The 19,723-nt window shown below is 42.1% G+C and overlaps 1 protein-coding gene across 5 annotated transcripts in view; it reads left to right on the top strand.

Annotated features, from left to right (window-relative positions):
• Positions 1–19,723, top strand: part of ARMH3 (armadillo like helical domain containing 3) — a 217,218-nt gene that overhangs the window by 82,938 nt on the left and 114,557 nt on the right. For all 5 annotated transcript variants that reach the window (XM_063670173.1, XM_054436739.2, XM_063670172.1 and 2 more), the window contains 2 exons: positions 16,043–16,125; positions 17,054–17,180. In XM_063670173.1, coding sequence (XP_063526243.1) covers positions 16,043–16,125; positions 17,054–17,180 — 210 coding nt within the window. The remainder of the gene's footprint in view (positions 1–16,042; positions 16,126–17,053; positions 17,181–19,723) is intronic.

Genomic DNA, 19,723 nt, shown 5'->3' with positions numbered 1-19,723 from the left:
ATTCTATTTTCTTTCCTTTTCGTCCTAGCTATTCTATCTCTGGCCTCTGTGATCTCTGTGGCTTTTCTCTCATTCTCATGATCTGTTGTCCTCTTCCTCATTATTCTGTTCCATTGTCTGTCCACATTGCCTTCTACTCTTCGTTCTGGTCTGTCTCCCGAGACTCAGGGCTTCCTGTTATTCTCCTCCTATCCCCATTTTGTATCCTCTGTTCTCTTGATGAATCGACACTTTTATTGGTATGAGGTGTTCTTTGTGTTATTATAGTCATGCATTTTACTTTTTACATATGTCATAAACTCTAGAATACATTGCCCTCATCTTTGCTTAAACAAGCGATTATCTTTTTTCTTTTTTTCTCTTTTTTTTTTTTTGAGACGGAGTCTCGCTCTGTCGCCCAGGTTGGAGCAGTGGCGTGATCTCCGCTCACTGCAAGCTCCGCCTCCCGGGCTCACGCCGTTCTCCTGCCTCAGCCTCCCGAGTAGCTGGGACTACAGGCACCCACCACTACGCCCAGCTAATTTTTTTTGGATTTTTAGTAGAGACGGGGTTTCACCGTGTTAGGCAGGATGGTCTCGAACTCCTGACCTTGTGATCCGCCCACCTCGGCCTCCCAAAGTGCTGGGATTACAGACGTGAGTCACCATGCCTGGCTGCGATTATCTTTTAAAGAGATTTTAAAATGTCTTTTATATTTATCTTTTCTGACTCAGCATTTTGCTCTTCTCACTAGGAAATGGTGAAGAAGAAGGCCATTCTTTATTCTGTGTTGGTCAGTTGACGTTATGTCTTTCAGAACTTTCAGCTCTATTTATAATTATGTCCTATTCTCAGGACTGATTGCATGACAGTCTAAGGCCCTTGATGAGCTGAGGGGAAGTATATATGAGTGTCCTTAGGCATGGACCATTGCTTGTCACGAAGGCATCTAGACATTTGTACTGGAGTTCTCTGCTAAGTGACGTTAGCTCCTTTTCCTGTATAGGCTGGGTGAGCCCTCTTGGAACCCTGGCTCCGTGTATTCATATGTGGAGCGTACAGTGAGATGCAGAGCAGCAGGTGTTAAGGAAAGCTGCAAAACACAACATTGCATCCCATGCAGTCACGTGTATAATATTGCATACTGTGAATACAAATGTGTCTATGGCAGATCCACCTACCTCTTAGCAGGCACTACCCCTCATATGTTGGATTGCCCATGTTTTCACTCTTTCTTTACCTTCTAGACTAATGGATTTGAGGGAGCTGTGTGAAACTCATCATGGCAAATATGCTTATGTGTATATATCCTTTGCCATACATGTGCTGCAAACTGTAATGAAATGTTATTTATAAGACTGGTAAGGCATGTTTTATTAGACTGGACACACAAAAGCCCTTGATTATCTAAGAAGCAATCCTCTAGGGTCCAGACGTAGTTTGGAATGTGGGTGTTTAGTATCACTGTACTTCATTGCTGATTTTTATTTCTATGCTGTTTGACTGTATTAGCTCTTTGTTATTATTGGGGAGGTAGCCAGAGGTCTCCAGATTCCCATAACGAATTTACAGGTGTGATCTTATGGACAAGGAGGAGCCAGCTGTATTAGTTGGGGGTTCAATCTTGCCTGATAAGCTTTTCCTAGTTGGTTTTACAGATACGAGCCCTGATCTATTCCCTGCTGCCACTGTCTGTTTCTATGATGCATGTCACCATGATATCTGAGTATGTAGGAAAATATATTTAGGCTAATTTTAACTAGAATATGGAAAGGAAAAAGTCCTGTTGCTCTGCATTGCTCTGTTTTCAGCAATCATTGTTTTTCACCACATTATAGAAAGTTTGAAAGCTCTTCTCTGATGTCTAGGCAACCCAGATCTCCCAGTCTGAGTAAAAGATTAGATCTTAAAACTCTCCAGTGATAGAGGTAGAAAACTGGGTTTTGGGATAAGATCATACTGAAATAGTTCTTTACTTTTGAGAATAGAATGAAAGCTACAGTCATCTTTGTATTCAGAAAAAATGTCAGTTTGCACGTACATATTTTGCATATAGTTTCACAGAGTTTCTGGATCCTCTGAAGCCCCTCTATGATCTTGTGTCAAAAACCTCTGTCTTAATTTTAAGTTCCACAGCCTCCCAATTAATCCTGTTCTCACAGAAATCTTAGTATCTAGGTAAAATTTTTTTTTTTTTTTTGAATAAGAGTCTCACTCTGTTGCCTAGGCTGGAGAGCAGTGGTGTGATTGCGGGTTCAAACAATCCTCCCACCTCAGCCCCCGCCCCAAGTAGCTGAGACTTAAAGGCACACACCATTATGCCTGGCTAACTTTTGTAAAGATGGAGTTTTACTATGTTGGCCAAGCTGGCCTCAAATTTCTGACCTCAGGTGATCTGCCCTCCTCTGTCTCCCAAAGTGCTGGGATTACAAGTGTGAGCCACTGCGCCCGGCCAATATTTTTTCTTTATTTACTAGTCACACTGCGCTTCTACTGGGAACTTTAGGTTAGCAATCTCCTTTGCACTTCTTGAGGCTATAGACCATTTTGTTCACTATGTCTTATTTTTGGAGTGTTTTCTATAGCATATTGGGCCCCTATTTTAGTGTATCACATTGTTTTGCTATGTTTGCTTTTTTTTTTTTTTGGAGACAGAGTCTCACTCTGTTGCCCCAGGCTGGAGTGCAGTGCCACAGTCTCAGCTCACTGCAACCTCTGTCTCCTGGGCTCAAGTGATCCTCCCAACTCAGCCTCCTGAGCAGCTGGGACCATAGATGCAAGCCACCATGCCCCAGCTAATTTCATATGTTTTTACAATGATTTGTTTAAATATCTATATTTCCTCTCAAAAAAGTTCCTGGAAGGCAGGGCCTGTTTTTTAATCATTGTTACATCTCCAGCAGACTGCTTGGCTATTTATTTATTTTTTGAGACAGGGTCTTGCCCAGGCTGGAGTACAGTGGCACAATCATGGCTCATTGCAGTCTCAACCTCCTGGGCCCAGTGGATCCTCCCACCTCAGCCGCCCAAGTAGCTGGGACTACAGATGTGTACCACCATGCCTGACTTATTTTTGTATTTTTTTTTTTTTTAGAGATGGGGTTTCATCATGTTGCCCAGGCTCATCTTGAAGTCCTGGACTCAAGTGATCTGCCTGCTTTGGCCTCCCAAATTGTTGGGATTATAGGCATGTGCCACAGCACCCGGCCTACTTAGCTTTTTAATAGGAACTCAGATAACATTTGGATAAACAAATAAATGGATGCATGGATATGTAGGATTTTCATTAATGATGGATCAGCATTCTCCAAAAGCAGCACAATGTTGTGTTTGAGCCAAATAATAATAATAATAATAGAACCCAGTAGGATGTCGTTAATGTTTCTGTTGAGCTGACATCATCACCTTTGATAGGGCCAGCCATCCACCTTAGTTTATTTGATTTGTTGATGTGAAAGAGAGTAGTTAGTAATTTCTTTTGTTTTTCTCATTCTTCCTTACCCACAGATGCATGGATTGCTTTTAACCAAGTAAAAATGGAAACTTTGATGGTTTCTAAGCCATTAAGCAAAGATTGAGCAGGATGTGCAGAGAGAAGCGTGTAGTTGTTGGAGAGAGATACTTGAACAGAGCTTCATGGAGTCAGCTTATTTTAATTTCACTGCAGGAAGAAGGGGCATTGGAGAGGCAGGCTGCATTTAAATAGTATGACTTTCCATCTTCTGAAAACATGGGTTGATTTAAAGGCAGATTTATACTGACATTTTATATTCGACATTTATCTATGGATCACAGTTGTTACCCTCTCACTCTGCCACATCCTGGGGATAAGTCGTTATTTTTATCCCCATTTGTTGGGGAAGGTAGTAGAGATATAGAAGGGTTAAGTGACTTGCTAAAGATCATGGAACCAGACACTAAACAGAGTCATGATTAGAACTTAGAGTTCCTGACTCCTATGCTCAGACACAGATCACTAAGCAACATTTGCTTCCCTGCGGGAAGAAAGGCCCCCTAAGCCCCCAGCACAATCTGTTCAGCTTCACTGTGCTAAGTAACATCCAAAGCATTCACAGCTTTGTGAAAAAGAAATTGTACATGGCCTGACCTTTTAGATATCTACTGGGAAAAATGGAAAACCCAGGGAGTATCACAGCGTTCTGGATCCAGCTGGCTCTCCTATTACTGGCAGCGGCCTATGACTTCTTGGTTAGGTACGTCTCAAGACTGGCAATTGAGAGCCTTTCGTTGGAAACTTGTTTTACTTTAAGTGTTGCCATACAGGACTGAAATTTTTCGAGAGAAAGGCTGACTCAAGCCATAGATTTATCTGGCAGTTCTTGTGTGGATGTAGCTTTGATAGTTCAGCAGCCCCTCTTGATTCTGAGAAACTATCCTTTGAACTTTTCATTGTGTGCTTCTTTTAGTTTAGTTTCTTTTTTAAACTTTTAATTTTGATGTAATTATAGACTTACAGGAAGTTGCAAAAATAGTATATAGAGTTTCATGTACCCTTCACCCAGCTTCCTCCAATGATGACATCTTATATAACTCTACAACGTTGCTTCTTTTAGTTTTGAAGAGAGTATCCAGGCGGGAAAGAACATAGCAGTAAAAACTAGAGTAGATGGGAAGGGGAATTTTGGCAGCTGCTATTTCTGTCTTGTTTTTAAAATTGCTTTTCCTCATTCTGCTAAATTTTCTCTGATTTAGGCAAATATGTCACAAGATATATTCTAGGCTGATGTGCCTAATTAAGACTGCTCTAGCTTCCATATGCAAAAATAGAGAGCCTTTTTTCCTCTATGGGTGATCAATTCCTCTCAAAATTAGAATGTTCTAATTCAGGGGCATTAGAAGGTATCTTTCTGGTTCTATAATGTAGTTATGAAATATTCTCTACAGCAGTATAGAAAGCCCAAGGACTAAAAAGGAGTGCCAGGAAGCTTTTTTCCCTTTCAAATCACTACATTTGGCTGAATCCAAAATTTACACTATTTTGAATCTTTCTCTCATCCCCTCAGAAACTTGGCAGAAGCAAAAGATAAGAATCTCTAACAGGTTTAGCCTGTTACAGGGAGAAAAAGATTCCCACATAAAAGCCCCCAAAAGAGCAAGAAATCACTTTGTTCTTTTCTCTGTGCGTGCAGTCACTTCCTATCCAGAAAAATGTCAGCTCTCATAGACCCATGAGCATTTTGTCAAGTAAAAGGGACTGGGGAAGGATTAGCTGTGCTTTTGGTTACTCTGCCTATATTAGTTTCAAAGGGACATATCATGTGGTTTCATAAGGTATCATCCTTCTCTGGATCTCGAGGGAGCAAGACAAGTCTGTTATTGGTCCTACCTCATTTTGGCAGAAAGTAAAGTTATTGGTTCTGTGTCAGATGGCTCCACTGAGACATGGTCTCATTGACTTTTAGATTTCTTAAAGGGTGATTTTGGCTATCACTCATTTGGGAAACGGTGGAGGGAAAGGAGCAGGTGGTATAGGGCCCTAGAAGAAGGCAGTGGCTCCTGAGCATGCTTGGTTAGAGGCAGCTGCACAGGGACCCTACATTTCCCAAAGTCTAGGGTCTGGGAGCTTTCATGTGGAAACTCATTTTCATGAAAAAGAAGAGGGTGGGTGCTAATTGTGAGGTTTGCATTGTCTGCAAGAAAATGGGGAATGGAAGATGGTTGAGAACCTTATTTATTTTTTTTTTTTAGCAGATACACATTGACTGCAAGGAAAATGGTAAGGATGGAAGCAGATTTCCGTTTAAAGAAAGGATTTGTTCTATTTCTGACTCATTTAGAGGAATGTGGAACCTTTAGTCAGTGCAGGCTGTTGACATACTGACTTGTGTGCTCTGTTCACCTGGAGAGGCTGATAGCATACAGCCAGAGCCATTTCATTTTCTTGTTTGATTCTTTGGCCTCTGTGTCAGTGAAGTGCTTAGGCTTGCAGAAATGCTTAGGCTTGCATCCCGACAGATGCCTGTATTCTGAAAAGCCACCTAGGTTGTTCCCCCCGCCCCGCTCCCCCCATGACTGAGTCTTGCTCTGTAGCCCAGGCTGGAGTGCCGTGGCATGATCTCAGCTCACTGCAACCTCTGCCTCCCGGGTTCAAGCAATTCTCCTACCTCAGCCTCCCGAGTAGCTGGGAATACAGGCGCACATCACCATGCCTGGCTAATTTTTGTATTTTTAGTAGAGACGGGCTTTTACCATGTTGGCCAGGCTGGTCTTGAACTCCTGACCTTGTGATCCACCTACCTTGGCCTCCCAAAGTGTTAGGATTACAGGCCTGAGCCACCGCGTCTGGCTGAGTATTTTTAAATTACCCTACTGGCAGATGTTGGCTTCAGATTCTCTCCTGCACCACTCTGCTGATTGACAGTGAGCCTGCTGATTGCTGGCAATGTCCCTGGGTAATTGGTGATTTTGTCCAGAGATGCTGGAATTGGCTAGAGTTTATAGTGCCTCCAGGGTTTTGGTGGCATGAGCTTGTTACACTAGTGCTATTTTCATCGTGTCCTTTGAGTTTCTTGACTTCTCTCCTAAGCAACTGAGATGGTAATATTATTCTTTTATCAGTCATTGTGAAATTATCCATCTCTCCTAATGAACAGGTTTTGCTTTGAGTTCTGTAGTACCTAATCCTAGCTCCATGCCAGGTCACAAAATCGAGTCTGGCTGAGTGTTGTCTTTGCTGTTTGTCTTCATAGCATGTAAAAGCTGCTCAAATAGACAGCTTTCTCTGACCTGATTCTTTGGAGACATTTATTTGTGCTCTCCTGGAGGCTGTCTCCTTCCTGTTTTTAATCTTATTTAAATGTCATTCACTTGGTTTTGTAATTAAGCCTCCCCCCTCCTTTTTTGAGGCAGGTGCCTGAGCTACCACTTAATTGTGTCTTCCTGTGGTTGGCTTGTTCCTCTCTGCACCTGGTTTACCTTAATGTGGGGGACAGGTTTTAGTCCTGGAGAAGTCTCATATCCATTATTCATTCTACTGCTACATGGCAACACAATTTGCTGCTACCTGTTTTCCCTCCTCCTGAATTCAAAGCAGGATAGAAAAAATTCTGGGAAAGTCCTCATTGTGTATTAATGCTAGGAACAGCTCTGCAAAAAAGGTTCCTTGTGGGGTGTGTGTTGGGGGCGCTGTGTAAGATGGCAGCATTCTCAGATGGATCATAGTCAACTCTTCCTATTTGAAAATTAGGGTGGGCTGGGCGCAGGGGCTCACACCTATAATCCCAGCACTTTGGGAGGCCAAGGCTGGCCTATCACCTGAGGTCAGGAGTTCGAGACCAGCCTGGTGGAGCCCTGTCTCTACTAAAAATACAAAAATTAGCCAGGCGTGGTGGCGGGCGCCTGTAATCCCAGCTACTTGGGAGGCTGAGGCAGAAGAATTGCTTGAACCCGGGAGGCAGAGGTTGCAGTGAGCCAAGATCACACCATTGCACTCCAGCCTGTCTCAAAAAAAAAAAAAAAACAAAAAAAAACACCAAACCAAAAATTAGCCAGGTGTGGTGGTGCATGCCTGTAATCCCAGCTACTCGGGAAGCTAAGGCTCAAGAATCGCTTGAACCCGGGAGGTGGAGGTTGCAGTGAGCTGGGATTGCGCCACTGCACCACTCCAGCCTGGGTGACAGAGTGAGACTCTGTCTAAAAAAAAAAAAAAAAAAGAAAAAAAATTACATTGTCTGCCTCTGCCTCTAGGAATTCACATGGGACTTAGGGAACCATCAGAGTGCCTGGTCCTGGCTCAGCTTCCCAGAACCTGTACACTCTTCTATATTCTACCTGCATCTGCATACAGACAAGTCAGAACTCTACACACTGTTGTCATAGTCTTTCAGCAAGTATGATGCACAGGACTCCCCAAGGAAGGGAACATGGGCTGAAGCTGAGTGTGAGACTGATAGTTGCCTCTAGTACAGAGTCAAAAGAGAGCAGTTGTAGCCAATTTGGAGTTCCTGAAAAAGAGCCCAGAAACTAAGTTTTCAAGGGGCCTGGTATGAAAGACTTGGCAATGAAGAAATGAGTGTGTATTGAGCACTCACTTCCCTACAACTTAAACGTATTTAATGTGTAATATAATACCTCAAATATTTTACTGCAGTAATTTCTCAGTTCTTCACTTGGTGCAGAGTTAAGAGTACTTGGAGCCTCATTAAGTATAACAGATGAAACAGCAAGGATTAGGAGTCAAACCCAGAGTCCCTGAGGATTTTGTGGGATAGTGTTGGTATTTAGAGCATTGTTAGTTTGGATGGTGAACTTTGGTGATTATTTTGAAGATTGCCACAATGTTGCCTTGAAGGCTGCCCGGGGTTCATTTTGAATTTGCATTCCTGCTCAAGTTCATGGGCTCTCTGTTGATTGAGTATATTTGGCTCCTTTCCTTTTACCTATCAGTGAGGAAGCATCTTTGTATGTTTGTCCCTGTACTCATTATGGTGTACTTTGACGTGAATGTCAGCCAGTCAGTTATGCAGAGGTTACAGAAAGTGAGACTGGAGGGTTTGTGGGGCTGTTGGGAGTGTCTGTGGAAAGACAAACATTGACCTTTTGTTTTTCTTTTTAATTGGGGTAAAATAAACATAAAATTTATCGTTGTAACTATGTTTAACCATACAGTTCAGTGGCATTAAGTATATTCACATGGTGCAACCATCACTACCTTCCATTTCCAGTACTTTTTTTTATCTTCCCAAACTGAAACTCAGTACTCATTAAACAATAACTTTTTTTTTTTCTTTTTTTGAGATGGAGTCTCACTCTGTCACCCAGGTGGGAGTGCAGTGGTGCAATCTTGGTTCACTGCAACTTCCGCCTCCGGGTTCAAGTGATTCTCCTGCCTCAGCCTCCCGAGTAGCTGGGACTATAGGTGTGCACCACCATGCCAGGCTAATTTTTTTTTTTTTTTTTTTTGGTAAAGACGGGGTTTCACCATGTTGCAGGCTGGTCTTGAACTCCTGACCTCAGGTAATCCACCTTCCTTGGCCTCCAAAGTGCTGGGATTACAGGTGTGAGCCACCGTGTCCGGCCAGCAATAATTCTTAATTCCCACTCATGCCAGACCCTGGCAACCACTAATTCTGAATTTGCTTACTCTGGGTATTTCATTTAAGTGGAATTAAACAGCATTTGTCCTTTTGTAACTGGTTTATTTCACTTAGAATAATATCTTCAAGGTTCATCTATGTTGTCAGAATTTTCTTCCTTTTTAAGGCTGAGTAATATTCTGCCATATGTATATACCATATTTTGTTTATTCATTCATCTGTTGATGGACATTTGGGTTGCTTCCACCTTTTGGCTGTTGTGAATGATGCTGCTGTAAACATGGGTGTACAAATACTTGTTTGAGTTCCTGCAATCTCTTGTTTTTTATGAGATTGTGTGGGTTTAATTATCTTAGGCCAGTGGAGTGAAGTCCTGAGACATTTAGAGACATGTACTCTGAGCTGGCCAGGCGTGATGGCTCATGCCTGTAATCCTAGCACTTCGGGAGGCCAAGGCGGGCAGATCACTTGAGGTCAGGAGTTTGAGACCAGCCTGGCCAACGTGGTGAAACCCTGTCTTTATTAAAAATGCAAAAATTGCTGGGTGCAGTGGCTCACGCCTGCAGTCCCAGCACTTTGGGAGGCCGAAGTGGTCAGATCACGAGGTCAGGAGATCGAGACCATCCTGGCTAACACGGTGAAACCCCATCTCTATTAAAAATACAAAAAATTAGCCGGGCATGGTGGCAGGTGCCTGTAGTCCCAGCTACTTGGGAGGCTGAGGCAGGAGAATGGCGTGAACCCGGGAGGCGGAGCTTGCTGTGAGCTGAGATTTGCACCACTGCAGTCCAGCCTAGGCGACAGAGCAAGACTCTGTCTCAAAAAAAAAAAAAAAAAAAAAAAAAGAAAGAAAGAAAAAGAGAACCCTTACTTTAACAAAAGGGAAATGGCATAAAATAAGTAGGTCAATAGCCTACTACCACCTTATTTTAAGTTGACCTTTTAAAACTACGACCAGGAGACAGCCAGGTGCAGTGGCCCATGCCTGTAATCCCAGCTACTTGGGAGGCTGAGGCAGGAGAATCACTTGAACCCAGGAGGTAGAGGTTGCGGAGAGCCGAGATCATGCCATTGCACTCCACCCTGGGCAACAAGAGCAAAACTCCATCTCAAAAACAAAAATAAATAAATAAAAAATAAAAATAAATAATTAAATAGGCCAGGCACAGTGGCTCACGCCTGTAACGTCAGCACTTTGTAGGGCTGAGGCGGGTGGATCACCTGAGGTCAAGAGTTCGAGACCAGCCTGGCCAACATGGTGAAACCCCATCTCTACTAAAAATATGAAAATGGCTGGGCATGGTGGCTCACTCCTGTAATCCCAGCACTTTGGGAAGCCAAGTCCAAGGTGGCCGGATCACGAGGTCAGGAGATGGAGGCCATCTTGGCTAACACAGTGAAATAAAAAATACAAAAAATTAGCCAGGTGTGGTGGCAGGTGCCTGTAGTCCCAGCTACTTAGGAGGCTGAGGCAGGAGAACGGCTTGAACCCGGGAGGTGGAGGTTGCAGTGAGCCATGATCGTGCCACTGCACTCCAGCCTGGGCAGTTTCAAAAAAAAAAAAAAAAAAAAGCAAAATTAGCCGGGCATGGTGATGGGTTCCTGTAATCCCAGCTACTTGGGAGGCTAAGGCAGGAGAATCTCTTGAACCCGGGATGTGGAGGTTGCAGTGGGACAAGATCACGCCACTGCACTTCAGTCTGGGTGACAGAGTTGAGCTCTGTCTCAAAAAAAAAAAAAAAAAAAAGAAAAAAAGACATGTACTCTGAGCTTATAGGATTTTTCCTTTGGTCACTTTGTTATGTGAGGGGCTAATCAGTGGAATTGTGATCAAAGTATGGTTTTTGGTGGCAAATATAGATATTGGCCCTAGATAGCTCCTGTATCCCCAACAAATATTTTTTAAATTGAAGTTTGGGTGGATCCAATACAGTTTCATAGACCTCAGCAGTGGGAGTTCAGAGACCTTCTTCTCCCCAGCATGATTTGTCCTTAATGCAGTTTAGCTCCAACTAGCATATTGGCTTTGGGTAATTTATTTAACCTTTCTGAATTTTGATTTGCTCATCTGTAAAATGGTAACAATAATACCTACTTCATCAGATAGTTAAGAGGATTCAGTGAGAAGAATATACTTTAAGTGCTTTACATAATATCTAGCACCTAGCAAGCATCTAATAAGTGTTACCTTTCCTGCCATTTATGACCATGGTGTTTCTCACTTTGAAAAGAGGTGAATGTAGTTTGAGGAAGGTGATTTCTGTAGTTAAGTGTCTTTTTTTAAGGTATCAGATAGAGGGTAAAAAAAAAAAAAAAAGGAAAGTTTGAGATGCTCTATGTGAGCTTCTGGACACAGTTATTAACTTGTAGTTGTTGTCATTCTTCTGGAGGAAATGATGCATTCCTCTGTGATGTGTCTCTTCACGTTGGTATTTTGGGACAGCCCATTCCCAGGGATGTGGAGTATGGGCCCACGGGCATTATCTCTTAAGGTTTGGAAAGTCTCAACTACCAAGCTTGCCCTTACCCAAAAGGATATTCTCTACAACAAGCTATGCCATTCTCTTTTGAGGGAGTGAGCAGCCATTGCTCACCTAATGGGCAAAGCTGTTTACACAGTGTTAAGTTTCTATACCGTAAGGTCATGCTTCATTGGAAATCTCTCAGACCAGGAGTCAGGCCTTTGGTGAAGAATCCTGTGTTAGCCCTTTTCCCCCATTTCATTTTAGAAACTATTATTTAACAATGAGAAACATGATAAGGCAAAGGATTAAATTAAATGGTACATCCTGTCCCTCATATCTTCATGACTGCAACATTTACTGTACTTGATTGCAAAGTCTTACAGATGTATGACTGATTAACAGTACTATGTTTATGCAATCATCCCCTTATTTTTTAGTTATCTTAACTCTTCCCTGTATGTACTGCTACTTCTGTGAGTGTCCTTGGAACAATTTGGCTGGTCATGTGCCCAGATGGCATCAAGTGGACAAGTGGATCAAGGGCAGTTTTCTAAAAATGTGTGTGTATGTAGAGGGGGTGAGTCAGGAGCCTGTTAGCATGAGCTCTGTGTTGGCACTGAGATCCTGAGTGCCAGTTCTCTGCTGTCCTTGAAACTACTCCTGACAGGGCATTTTCTTCTTTGGCCTAAACCTGTCTTTTTTGGCATAAACCCTGTGCAAAGCTCGGTCTATAATAGTTTATAAATAAACCTGGTTATTAATTGTTTATACCCATATTTTTTTGTTTTGGTTCTGATTTTGCCTAAAGAAAGGGGAACTTGGCTCCCTTTACTGTCCATATCCAATCATCTTCCATTGGCAGTACCTAATTTTGAAGAAGGCAACACTGACTGAGAGAATTAGGAACAGTTTTAGTTGATAGTTATGTGCTTAAAAAAAGAGAGCAAGCAGCCACAAGTGATAGAGAGGTGGAGGTGAGAGCTGAGATGTATATAAGACAGCAGAGAGCAGGCCAAGGAGCTGGCAGAGAGGCCTGCTGAGGTGGCTCGTGCTGAGCAAAGCTTCTGTGAGTCTTTTTGTGTTGCCAGTGAGTGACAGGAAGGCAATAATGAGGTATTAAATACTTGTACTTTAACAGGTAGCTGAGGACCAAGGGAAAACGGGGACCAAATACATGAAAATGACGTAGAGCAGCCGACAGGTGGAGAAAGTTATAAACCAGAGTCTAGAGAAGTGTTGATAACAGTATAGTCAGCAGGTCTAAGCACACCATTTATAGTAAGCTGTAACCCCACTTTAACATTTAACTTGATCTCGCACCTTTATTTGTTTAATCTTCTTTTTTTTTTTTTTTTGAGATGGTGTTTTGCTCTGTCGCCCAGGCTAGAGTGCTGTGGTGCGATCTCGGCTCACTGCAAACTCTGCCTTCTGGGTTCAAGCGATTCTCCTGCCTCAGCCTCACGAGTAGCTGGGATTACAGGTGCCTGCCACCGTGCCCGGCTAATTTTTGTATTTTTTAGTAGAGATGGGGTTTCACCATCTTGGCTGGGCTGGTCTCGAACTCCTGACCTCATGATCTGCCCGCCTCAGCCTCCCAAAGTGCTGGGATTACAGGCATGAGCCACCGTACCTGGCTTGGTTATCTTCTTAATGGCATGGTAGAAAGAACACTAAACAGGTGACAAGGTCCTAGTCCCAGCTTAGTCACCAGCTAGTTTGGGGTGAGGGTGGAATGGGGCATGGAGTTTTCTTATACAAAAATGAGGAAATTGGATTAAATGACCTAAGGTATTTTCTAGCTCTAAAAATCTATAATCAGCTGTGTCAAAGCCTCACAGACTTAAAACTCCCATCATATCAGGTCAGAGGCTAGAATCTGTGTGTAGTGGTGTATAGGACACTGAACAGTTGATATAGTGAGTGCAAAGTCAGGGAGATGATGATGGAGAAAAGCACTATTTCACGGGATATTTGGGACATTCTCTCTTGAAGAAGAATTACCATCTGTGATGTCAGAGGCTTCATTTTAGTTGCCTGTTAAATTCCCTGTAGATAATTCTTTTTTTTTTTTTTTTTTTTTTGGAGAAGGAGTCTTGCTCTGTCGCCCAGGGTGGAGTGCAGTGGTGCGATCTCGACTCACTGCAACTTCCACCTCCCGGGTTCAAGCAGTTCTTCTGCCTCAACCTCTCGAGTAGCTGGGCCTACAGGTGCACGCCGCCACGCCCAGCTAATTTTTTGTATTTTAGTAGAGACAGGGTTTCACCGTGTTGCCCAGGCTGTTCTCGAACTCCTGAACTCAGGCAATCTGCCTGCCTTGGCCTCCCAAAGTGCTAGGATTACAGGCATGAGCCACCGCGCCCAGCCCCTGTAGAGAATTCTTACTTCCAAGTGAGAAGACCTTTGTTCTTGGGGGAGCGGAATATCTGACCTGCATTTTCAGGGGCAAAATGCAAGCCGCTCTGGCACTGACTCTCAGAGTATTGCGGTACTGGACTCTCCCTTTCAATACTCTGGCTCTGCTAATGCCTGTGGCAGTTGGGACACAGGTTGCCTGTGCCAGAATTGCTCTCTTCCTCCTCTAATATTTATCACTTTGTCATCCTGGACTCTGAATCCCAGAGATCAAGACTAGCTGTAGTCCAGCAGAGGAGCAATAAATCATTGCTCCCACATCCTTTCCTCCAGGTTTCCTGCCCTTTAATTACCACATAGCCACTGCTGAGGCTGCATCTCTGTGCTGTGTGTCCTGGGGACAAAAGCCCTTGTTGATGGGATGTGTGCAAAAGCTGCTTTGTCTCTAGCCATTACGTTTTGCAGAGCGCCATGCGTGCTGCCCATCCCTTTCTCTTGCCTCTATGAGTTTATAGAGTCCGATTGTCAGGTAGTATATCATTAACAGGGCTTGTCTAAACTCTGGGGATTAGGTGGTGGGGTGGGCAGCCCCCACGTAGCTCACTCAGCAAGGTGATCTTCTTTAAGGAGGGAAGTTTGGGTTAGTCATTTTTATGTGAATTTTAGCTAGCCCCCTTATTCCTGTGCTCCTGGTAGGAGCTAAGCAGGTTGTGTGATCCTGAATGGGCTCCCTTGGAGCCTTTTTGTCCCCCCAGTCCAACAGATCACTTGATCACTTAACAGACACCATTAAAAGGGCCAGCTGCCTATCATTTGCCTTTTCATTATGAAACCCCAGAGAACTCAAGTTGGGGCCAGGGGTAAAGAGTTTATAAATGAAGATGCCTATGTCCTTCATGCCTGGCAAGGCTTTTTTTGCTATTTGAGGGGAAGATTCAGGCTTTAGAAACAGAATGTGGGTGAAGCCAGCCTCTTGTACTTTCCTTGCCTGCTGTTTCTTTACTGTACCTGTGCTTTTAAAGGATTGAGAGTGAGGGGTGTTGTGTGGCAGGCAGCAAGAGTCTGGAGAGTCTCACTCCTACTCATCATTCCCTGCTGTTCCAAATCAAAGCTCACATCTCTTCTTTAAGAGTAGTAAACTTCACACAAAACTCTGACAGCATGGGAGAATGAACTTCTTTGCTGGCAAAGAAGCAGATATCTTCCTAGAAAAAGAGAGGTCAAGCCTTTTCTTGGGTCTGTGGAAGGTGGGGGTTTGTGGGGGAGAAGACAGAAGGACCACAGATTGCCTGCAGCTGCTGAACCCCTTTATAGTATTCCATCAAGTAGGGAAGGTAGGTACAAGAGCATTATCTGAGATGGGCAGAGAAGCAGGACTCATTTCGTGGACAAAATGTGCTAGGGGCATGAGTATAAGGTAACTGATAACTTCTTTTATGCTTAATATTTATTTGTGAAAATGTCTGAAGCTGCACTGTTAACCTAGGGAGTTGGCAGTCAGTCTCTTTATTGAGGTTGCTTGGGTTTTAGGAATCTCTCCCCTCACTAAGAATTGCCGAGCAGAGAGAGATTTCAATAAATATTGTCACTGTCACGAGAGGTTAGCGCAAGCTTCAGTTTGTTTGAATAGTTAGAGCAGTTAAGGGCTTTTTTTCTCTTTATGAGCTCTCCTCATCTAGAGCTGCAGCCCAGCTGTAGGTTCTACAGTATAGCTGCCATATCTGGTGACCAGTTAGAATGGATACATTTTCCTCTTAGCAATGATGTCTGAAACAGATACATGTCTAAAGCTTGATGACAATAGAAGCTAGCAGCTGAGGGTGGAAGGGGGACCCTCATTTTCACCTGTAAATTGAGCAAATTTGATGGGGAAATCACCATGTGGGAGTAAATTTGAAACCGCAAGATGTCAGTTTTATAGTCAAATTTCTGAGCTTAATTGCTGTTTAAGAAGTGGCAAAAAGAAGTAGATATTTAAAAACCTTCCATGAGCAGATAAGCAGACACGTGCTTGGGAAGGTGAGTGCTTTCCTCAAATATACCTGCCTTACCTGCTTTTTAAAAGACCTTGATGGCTGAGACTTACTCACTCTAACCCTCTGGATTTTTTTTAGAGCTAGTCTGTTTTTATTTAACTTTATTAATCATGGTTTGAATAGCTTGTTGATGTCTTTTTTTTTTTTTTTAAAGCCTTGATAAATTTGCTGAAGTTCCTTATGTCAAATGAGACTGTACTTTTGGCCAAACACAACATTTTTACATTAGCCCTTATGGTGAGTATCAAAACAAATACTTCTTTTTCTGAAGCCATATGCTAAGGCAGAAATGCACTGGTTTGAAACAGGAGCTGGTGGTCTGGGGACTAAGCCATAGAGGGAACCAGACCTGTATATATTTTTTGGATCCGAATCTGGACTGGTGTTCCCCACTCTCACCTATGTCTTTGGCAAACTCTGCATGACTCTCTTTCCTTCATGAAAATATATTGTCTGGCAGGGGTGGGTATAGGTTAGATCTCTGTGTATGAATAGTGAGCCTTGGTCCCAACTGAGAGACTACTGTATACTACTGCGGTCTCTATGTTGGTAAATGGCAAACCCTCTGAAGGTTCCATCATGGCTGCACTTGGTTTCTGAGGGACATTACAGATGCTTGCTTATCCGGCTGGTTATTTGGGATAGAAGGAGGCCATTGTGCATTTTGACTATCTTCTTAGGATATTATACAATGTGTTCTTAAATGTTCAACATTAGAGGGAAAAAAAGTCTTGATTCATAGCATTTGCTGATTTTCATTGTAGAGCTACACCCACCATGGCCAATTTCAAGCTATCAATGTAACATCAGAGTCATGCAGAGTTGGGAAGCAATGTGCAGTAGCACACCATTATATGACGTTTCCACCACACAGATACAATAGTTATAAATCTCCAGAGCATAGGTTATAGTAAAAGGTAGAAAATAATTAGGAAGTGATAAGTTTTTAATATTTATTACTTTCATTTTAATATAATTTATTTAATTATAAGTTTATATGAGTGAAATTTTTAATAATGGCTGTGTTTAACAACTGGCTTATAAAATTCCTGAAAATTTTACAGTCAACTCTTGCAAGACAGTAAGAGCTGGCTACAGCATACCACTGATAATTTCTAGTCTTCATAGCCTGATGCCTATACATGGGCCTTTCCTTCTTTTTTAGATTGTGAACCTATTTAATATGTTTATCACATATGGCGACACATTTCTGCCAACCCCCAGCAGCTATGATGAACTTTACTATGAGATTATCCGCATGCACCAGAGCTTCGACAACCTCTACTCCATGGGTAAGCTGCCTTTTCTTTTTACTCCTCTCTCCACCATTTGTCTAGCTTTTGGCATATAAGAGGAAGAGACTACGAAAGATTCTCCTCTAGTTGTTTGATGCCCTGTGTGGCACAGAAATATAGTAGCCTCCTCTTCTCAGGCAATAGGAAGGTACATGTGGGCCTTTTTGCCTTTAGGAATTCAGATTTCATCTCAGTGTAAAGCTGGTTAGCAGCCCTTTGTTGATGTTTGTGAGAGAGAGAGAGAGAGAATAGGGAGGCTTGTAGATTCATTGAATGCCAGGGAGAAGGAGGTGAAAGAGTGGGTGGGAATTGACAGCAGCAAATAAAAGAACTTGGATCCCAGAACATTGTGTAATTTGAGGATGTCCAGGATTTTAAGGAATCTTAGTGTACCTATGTATTTTTAGCATAACTTACAAGTGGAAGTGGGCATTAGATAAAAATCTTTTTTTGCAAATCTTTTGGTGATTGGCTCACTGAAAATGTACTCTACAGCTACAGCAAGTATAACCTATTTCTGAAAGAAGTCATATGTCCCTATAAGTTTGGGATAAGGGCCTAGTTAATTCTACCTGTAGTATAAAGGTTAAGGAAAAATCTCTGTAGATTGCACAGAAACAGCCACTCAGTAAAACTATCTTATTTTTAAAACCCAAATTTATTAGCTTTATTGAAGTATAATTGATATATAAACTGCACACATTTTAATTATACAAATTTTAATAAGTCTTGACATATGTGTACGTATGTGAAACCATCACAATGATCAGGATAATAACCATATCCGTCACCTCCTAAAAGTTTCCTTGTATCTCTTTAGAATCCTCTCATGTCTCCTAAAAGTTTCCTTGTATCTCTTTAGAATCCTCTCATGTCTCCTTCACCACCTTCACCCACTGTGCCTCATCCCTGGGCAACCACTGATTTGCCTCTGTCACTGTAGATTGGTTTGCTTCATCCTTTGTGATGAGATTAATTGTGAAAATCCCAACCTCTCCTTGGGACTCCTGTATCATGAGGAAACTGGAGAGGATTTGGAACAAGTACCAGGAGAAAGAATAGAAGCAGCAGTGGAAAAGAAGGATTGCCTGGGAGGAAAATATTTTTTTTTCTAGTATACTTTATTTTTTAGAGAAGTGAAAGAAAACTTCTAAGAGAACTTTATAAGAGAACCTTTGCTATAATGTCTTAGGCAGTGCAAGTAGGGCCTTGTATTAGTAGGATGTTTTCAATGGCAAGTATCAGAAAACTCGGACTTAAAACTATCTTAAAGAGTAGGAAAATTATATGACAATTCTAGAATGGTATGATCAGTTGCTCAACAATGTCTACAAGGACCCAGGTTTTTAAAATATCTCTTCTCTCTCATTGTAATAGCTTTAGCATCAAGTCAGTTGCCCATGCACCAGCAAGTTTCAGTTGTCACATCAAGACCCATCTCTTTTTTTTAGGAGCTTGGCAGCCTTACATAAGAACTCTTTAATAGACTTCACGTTGGCTAGATGTGCTCAGGTTACCCCATTGTGGTTTGCATCTGCCTGGCTTCACCAACTTCCTGAGAATGTAGAATGTAGAATTTTCCAAGGGTAAAGAGCAGCCCCAGAGGTTTTAGCACTCATTGGTAGATGAATAAAGATGCTTTTCAATGAGGAAAGGGAAGAGTTGGAGTGGGGGAGATATTTTATAAAAGTCTGACATACCTGCTCAACTGGGCCATATGTAACTAGTCAAATGAGATAAACCCTTGTAGCTACAGCAACAAGATAAGAGAAGATACCTGTGAATGTCCAAATCTGCCAAGGGAGTAAAAATGTTAACCAGGAGGGCACAAATAGGAAAGTGAAACACAGCAAACAATAGGAGATAGCATGTTTCAGTGCTCTGTTTTATATAAAGTATAAACTTATGGTGAAAAAAACTTGTTTTTTATTAACCTTTTTGAGACATAATTTACATATATGGCAAAAAACACTCTTTTGAATGTGCAGTTTTGAGTTTTGACAAATGCATATAGTAGTGTAATTATCACAAAAATCAAGATATAGAAGAGTTTCACTATCCAAAAAATTTCCCTTGTGTTCATATGAGGTCAACTCCTTTGTCTACCCAAAACCCCTAGCAACCACTGATCTGTTTTCTGTTCTCTTGGTTTTGCCTTTTGCAGAACATCTTATAGATGGAATCATATAACCTTTTGAGTCTGGCTTCTTTCATATAGTATTTCATTTGAAATTCATCCTTGTCATTGCATCGATCAGTAGTTCCTTCCTTTTTATTACAGAGTAATATTCCATTGTATGAATTGCCATCTTAGTTTATCCATTTATCAGGTGAAGGAATTTGGAAGGTTTCCAGTTTTTAGCGATGATAAATAAAGCTCCTGTTAACATTCTTGTACATTAGTGAATACAAGGTTTTTTTGTTTTTGTTTTTGTTCTTTCTTGAGACAGGGTCTTGCTCTTTCACACATGGTGGAGGGCAGTGGCACAATTATGGCTCACTGGAGCTTTTACCTCCTGAGCTCAAGCAATCCTCCCACT

This window comes from Pongo pygmaeus, chromosome 8 (genome assembly GCF_028885625.2).
Source record: "Pongo pygmaeus isolate AG05252 chromosome 8, NHGRI_mPonPyg2-v2.0_pri, whole genome shotgun sequence".
NCBI lineage: Eukaryota > Metazoa > Chordata > Mammalia > Primates > Hominidae > Pongo > Pongo pygmaeus.
The sequence above is the reverse complement of the archived record's forward strand: the minus strand, read 5'-3'. Positions and strand labels throughout refer to the sequence as shown.